Consider the following 6,720-nt stretch of genomic DNA (forward strand, 5'->3'; position numbering starts at 1 on the left):
CATTGGCTATCGTGGCCAACCACTGGCAGCATGGTGGTGGCCGGGCCTCCCGGTAAGCAGCAGTGCTGCGTGCAGACTCAAGCCCCACCCTTCCTCCCTCCCCGCTGTATTGGGTCGAGTACCCGTAGGACTATTAGGCCCATGTTTCCCCGAGGACCTGGGCCCCAGACAGTCCCTTCTCGGGGTGGTGGCAGCACACATTACTCCCGGACTCTGCAGTGGGGCTTAGGCGCCCCTGGAGAGACACATGGAGTCCAGAAGGTGGACAGGCGGGGTGAGGTGGGAGGCTCAACGCAGGAGCTCCCCTTACTATCCTGCCACAGCTAGCATGGCCCCCTGAGCCAAAGGGGGCAGGGAGGGGATTTATTCCTCCCCCTACGCCCCCGGGGGACCACAGTCGGGGTCTACCAGCCCCGACCACTGCCTCTAGGTGCTTGCCCAATGCAGGGAGCAATTGACAAATAAGCTCCCTCCCTGCCCACTTCACCAGACACTGGAGGGAAGGGGAAATAGACCTCATCCCTGTCCCCTTCACCTAAGGGGTCATGCCCCTACCCCTGGCCCTGCCCCTGGAGTGGCAAACAGGGAGCGCCAGGCAGATCCCAGCCCAGGTCTGTGCCAGTGGGACAGGAAGGGGGAACTGGCCAGGTCAATCCAGGCTACTGCTGGGGCCTGGCCATGCCCCCCCAGCACAGCTTCTCTGCAGCTGAGGGTACACTAGTGCCCCCCACTGTCTGGGCTGAGCCACTGCAGGCATGTGCCTGCATTTTGGCCAGCCTATGGGCAGCAGCCCCTGTCATGGTGTCTCGCGGAGCACAAACCTCTTCCTGGCAGTGGGGTTGCATTGTGGGTGGAAGCAGGGAGGGCAAAGCTGCTGCAGACTGTGGGGCTAACGGCAGCGCGCTAGGGGAGTTTGTGGGGGGACTATGGCCACCCCTCTGAGCCCTGGTGCCGCCACCACACCCCGTGCAGTCTGCATCAGCTCTACCCACGCCCCCCTGCCAGGAAGAGGCTTGTGCTCCCTCAGGCACCATCATGAGGCTGCTGCGCCTGTCAGGGTCCCTGCCCCCTTGCCACTCCAGCAGGGATAGGGATGTAGCCAGAGGCTGGCTGACATGGTCCCCTTAGGTGAAGGTGGCAGGGAGGTGGTTTATTCTGCTGCTAGCCCCACCCAGGGAGTAACAGGCGGAGGCAGCGGCTGACAGACATTTGCTGCAGTCCCCAGGGGGAAAGGGGACAGAGGGAAGAATTAACCCCTTCCCTGCCTGGCTGCAGGTAAGCATCAGATGCAGTGACCAAGGCCTGGCTGGGGCCCCTGGGGGGGGGGGAGGGGGGAAGAGGGGGAAAGGGACATAAACCCCCTCCCTGCCCCCTTCACCCGAGGGGGCCACAGCAGGCCAGTGCCTGGCCATGCCCCTGCCCGGGCTAGAAAACAGAGGGGCAGGGCCAGCCCTGCTCTCCGGAGCAGACAGCACAGCCCAGTCCAGGGCTCCTGGAGGACTCCGGTTTAGCTTAAAATGAGGAAGGAGTCTGGGACAGAGGTTGCATAAACCGGTTTGACCTATTTCAGTTGAGTTTGATACTACATTCAACCAGATTTATCTTAAACCACTTTCAGACATTTTGAAACTGGTTTATGTGCACTGAACTTCCATTTCATTACAGATTTAAACCAGTTTCTGGTCACTTAAACTGGTTTATGTGTAACTTCTGTCCCTAGCTGTAGAGGTCAATGGGACTGTGCACATGTATGGAGTTGTTTTCAAGCCTGTAACCTCACAAAGCTCTGTAGTTTTCCTGTATGTCTGTGAAGTGCTTGGTAGTTTTACCTTTGTTACAGTAAAAAGCCCACATGAACTCTCAATACCCTATTTACTGAATGTGGAGAAGAAATAATAGCATCCTCAGTTGGAAGAAAAAACTATTAGGCCGTCTCCTTCTATAAGAGACATTTTACTGACAGCCTTAACTTCTGAGATGAACTCCAGTGGTAATATTATCTGGAAGTGTATTAGACCCTCATGGAAAAAACTCAGGATACAGAGCTAAAACAGTATGTATATACAACCCTTGGGCACTAAGTCACATTTGTAATCCAAACATTCCCAAAATAAATCTCAGGGCATGCAACTGGGAAAATAAATTGAATTTTGAAAGCAGAATACTTGAGGATTAACTAGCTGCAGATAAAAGAAATATACAAGCAATTAAAATATTTGTAGGTTAAGAGAAGTGTTATTTATGGAACATATGTTGCTTCTATTGACCAGACTTTGGCTGTGAAGTGTTCTCATATACTAGATTTCTTTCTTCTCAGAGTGCAATTCTGGTTTTTGAAAGGTTATTCATCTATTTCCTCACATTTCCTCCCTCCCCTGCCCAATCATCTGGAGAAGTAAACCAGCAATAAAAAACAAAGAGACTCAAATTGCCAAAGAAATCACAAATTTGCGTGTGCGCAATTCTCAGAAACGTTTACTGCCTGCAGCACCTGTTGATCTCTGCTAGAATTGCTAGTACTCGGCACTCCTGAGAGTACATCCAGCACATTTCAAAACAGGGGGAGCAAAGTCAGAAGTGATTTATGTAACTTCCCAGGAGGGGGAAGAGAAACACGATTCCATTGTAAAAAGGAACAATTAAAAGAGTCACAATGCTGTTGGCCTGTCCCAGTGCTGAGCACAGAAGAGCAAAGGAACTTTGAGACCCTTTATGCTTCCCGTAATCCCATTCAGGGGCAGGTGCAGTCCCTAATCAGAAGACCCACAGATACTTTATACTCCTCTTCTCATACCAGTCTTGCTAGCCCCAACCTGGACCCCCTCTCTCAACCCCCAACTCTACACATGCCTATGCCAAGGAGCAAAGATATAGAGAAGAGATCCTTTATATAGCATTTCTTCTTTATGACCCATTTCACTCCCTTTACACCAGACAAGTACACCATCCACTTTTAAGGATGAATTGTGATGAATTGACCCTGGACCTTTAAGAGTAGCATATCTGGATATTGTAAACTTGGATCACAGGTAATCCGGTCATAATGTATTTCACAAGAGATGACCCCCATCTTGTGTGCTATTTATTAGAATATGCCGACTCTCTTGCCATCAAGATGTACAAGAAAAGGGAAAAAGGGAAAGAAAAAAAAAAAAAAAAAAAAAAAAAAAGTTTCTCAAGGTGCAGTAACATTTATTAAAAGGATTCAGAGTCTTAAAAAAGCACTCAAGAATACAGGAGGCATGGACTGCAATAGAATAGTCCACGATCCTTGAAACAAGAGTACATGCTTCTAGCTTTGAAGCTATTGAACAAGAGACAAAATAAAGACACACATACACACCTAAAAACAAAACAACAAGCAGCAAGGAATTTGGTTTAGGGAGATGGGAATACATTCAGAATGGTTTTCTAAGGGGTCACACAGATCCAGAGCCAAGGGGTGAAACAGCCGTGAGTTCAGCTACTGACCAACTGGACAGTCACGTCAGTCTGAGATTCATCAGACTGAGTGAAATCACAGCTGAGAATAGTGTCAGCTGAGAAGCGTTAAAACACTGATTTATCTGGCCTTCATCCACCTCCGCACATTGAGGTTGAGAGAAATAGGGCTTATATGCATCAGTGGGACAGAGTTAAGCAAAAATTAGATTTCCATGGCAACAAGCTACAGCCTCAGTCAGAAAGGCCTGCTAAGAGTTGTGAGGCAATGTGCTTTGTAGACACAGATTTTAAATGTTAGACAGCTCTAGATACCAGCTTATGTACATACACAAATATACTGTGCACCAGATCCTCTGCTGGCATAAAGGAGGCTTCAGTAGAGGCAGGCTTATTTATACTGCATGAAAATAAAGGCCCGATATTTAAATTAAGCCCCCCCTCCCCCTCAAAAAATAAAATAAAATAAAAATCACACAGTACAGGAATACAATACAGAGGACTAATTTCTAAGAAACGGTGAAATGCAAACCCTGCAAAATGACCATTTCATTAGCTAAATGCTTTTTCTTTGTCTGCTGTAAAGAAGCTCATGCCGGCAGAGGAGCAGGCCACTTGAGGATTGCAGAATGCTGCGAATTACTAAGTGGGCCCGGGATACTGCAGCACAGGATTGACCGAGTCCGTTGTAATCCGTACACTGCTTCCTCAGGCCATACTGTTAGGGGTGCCATGTGAAGTAGTTAACTGCAAATAAAATGGCACTTATCAAACCTAAACTGAGAGCCTGAACTGTTAAGCACAGTTCTTCCAGTGCACAAGGCCTATGGCCAAACTCTCCATCTCTACAACTCACTTTCCTCACAGTTAAACCAATGCTTTCTGATGATCAGGAGACCCAAGTAGTGCTCCAAAAATACGACATTACCAATACTGTATTTGGTGACAATTTTAAAGAAAACTCTTACCCTAGTACTTTGGTGCTACATCTTCTGGTGCTTATTTGGGAGGCATGCATGCATGCCTAAGGTCTATGCAACTCGAGTAGTCTCCTTGACCGAAATGGGGTTACTGGCACTGGATGAAGTTTAGCAAATGCAGAAGCAGCAGAATTCCAAGTAGTAATATCCGAGCGCGTTAGCAAATCTTTACCCTGCACGGACGAAGATGACATACTTGCCACGCTTCTATTAAGTACAATAATTAATGAAATTCTGCTATGAACCTATAAACAGGCCACTTAAATCATGCACGAGAAGAATGAGCAATGTAAAAGGTCCATTTCAAAATGTTTTAATAACCTCGAAACGTAACTAAAAGCTGCTTAGATGCACTAATTTATAAGAAAAATGGTTTTTCAGTAATATTTTGAACTAGTACAGAGCACTACCACTTCAAATTCACCCAAGCATTGGCTGGCTAATATAAAGAGTCCTAGAAGAGTCTTTCCTGAATTCAGGATAAGGTGAACACTAGAAAGAACGATCTTAGAAACTGCAAGACTCACTCAGCCATGGAAGAAGTTTAATACTCTTATACTTAGGATTGTGTATTGGTAGCTGATAATCCTCTCTTACTAAGTGGTATAAGAACCGAAACAGTAAGTTACACCCACTTGCACAGAACCCCCAGCATAAAATAAACTGCTTAACAATAACTTGTTTATTCATCCATTTGTTTAATTGTGAAAACACAATGATAGTTTCCTATTGTTAATGCATTTGCTAAGCTTAAGCAAAACAACCCCTCTAAAATGCTTGCTCTGCTTAGCAAGGAAAAGAAGTGCCTTGTATTACTGTTGTCTAAACAGACAGGGTAATTAAAAATTGCACTGCAGTGCATTTGAAAATTGACTATTGTTTGGACGAGCTGAACTCCTCCAGCTTAACACTTTATTTATTTTAACTGTAATCTTGATAGAATAAATAACTATAAATGAGAAAAAGATCTGTCTCTAAAACTTGAGTTAGTCGAGGCTGTGTGGGGATTGCATTTTGGACTTCTTTACACTCTAGGTATGTACTACACATTTCAAAGAGCAAACACTTTTCTTTAGGTCACCGAGATATTTATCTTATATTAAATACATCTCTTTGAAGCCCCAAAAATATTTTATTGGCATTTGATATGTACGCCTACATTTATAGGCAAGAGCTGTTTCCCCTCCATCCTGATGGCAAGTCACAACGTTTGACACGTTTTTTCAGGACCATGGCATCCAACACATCCACCGTTTCCACAGGTGTGCTTAGGGCCGGTCCGTTTACGGGGACTAAAACCGGAAGGCACTAGCTGTTAATAGGGCTAGTCCGTTATCATTGTGCCAAAAGATCAGCTAGTAAACCAGATCAAGAGACGCGTGGGTACACCGTTACTGAAAAGCAATCAAGAGGAAGCAGGACCGTAGCAGGAAGAAATCAAGGTTAAAGTAGCTCGTAACTGGGTACGAGGTCCGGGACAAAGTCCCATCAGCCTTTGCCCCAAAAACCAACCTACAAACCTGTTTTGCCTCACCCTCGGAAGCCACTAGCATCTCAGGACACACGAGCCTTTCGGCCCCAAAGCTGAGGCTCGCCTGACTCACCTGCTTTAACAGGAACTTGTCTTCGGCATTGATCTTGAGGGAGATCGCCAGGTGGATGGCAGAGAGGACCACGCCGCTGATGACCGCCGCCCGCATCCTGACGGGCAGCAGCGTGTAGATGCTGTAGATGAAGAAGACCGTCCACCAGATGCCCTCGGAGGCACTCCTGGGCCACACCAGCAGCACGCCCACGACCTGCACGGCCAAGATCACCAGGATGACCGAGTAGCACACGAGCCACATGTGGTCCTGGTGGAAGTCATTGCGGTTGCACACGGCACCCAGCACCACCATGAGCAGGATGGCGGTGGACAGCACCGCCACATAGGGTACCTTGTAGTGTCCGTAGACCGCGTGGAAGATCAGCATGACCACGCACACCAACACCAGCACCGCCATGAGCATGGTGAGGCTGCTCTGGTTGAGCCGGAAGAAGTAGCGCTGGTAGAGGCGCTCCAGCTTCTCCGACTGGAACTTCTTCGACCTGAAGATCTGCAGCAGCCCGCCGCAGCAGCTGCCCACGGAGAACGCCGCCGCGTCCGAGTCCCCGTCGTCCTCCTCCTCCTCGTCCTCCTCCAGCTCCTCCGCCTTGGCCTTGCCGCGCCGATCCTCCAGCCCCAGCTCCACTGAGCGAGGCCGCACCTCGCCCTGCTCCCCGAAACGCCGGGGGCTGGCAGCGGCGGCGCCCCCCCCGC

At 48.2% G+C, this 6,720-nt stretch overlaps 1 protein-coding gene across 1 annotated transcript in view; it reads right to left on the reverse strand.

Moving 5' to 3' along the window:
* LOC102383230 (adenylate cyclase type 5-like) overlaps positions 1-6,714 on the reverse strand; it is a 171,215-nt gene extending 164,501 nt beyond the window's left edge. The window contains exon 1 of the mRNA XM_025212137.1: positions 6,026-6,714. Coding sequence (XP_025067922.1) covers positions 6,026-6,430 — 405 coding nt within the window. The 5' untranslated portion in view covers positions 6,431-6,714. The remainder of the gene's footprint in view (positions 1-6,025) is intronic.
* Between the last annotated feature and the right edge of the window lie 6 nt (positions 6,715-6,720).

The sequence above is a fragment of the Alligator sinensis genome, unplaced genomic scaffold (assembly GCF_000455745.1).
Source record: "Alligator sinensis unplaced genomic scaffold, ASM45574v1 scaffold1226_1, whole genome shotgun sequence".
NCBI lineage: Eukaryota > Metazoa > Chordata > Crocodylia > Alligatoridae > Alligator > Alligator sinensis.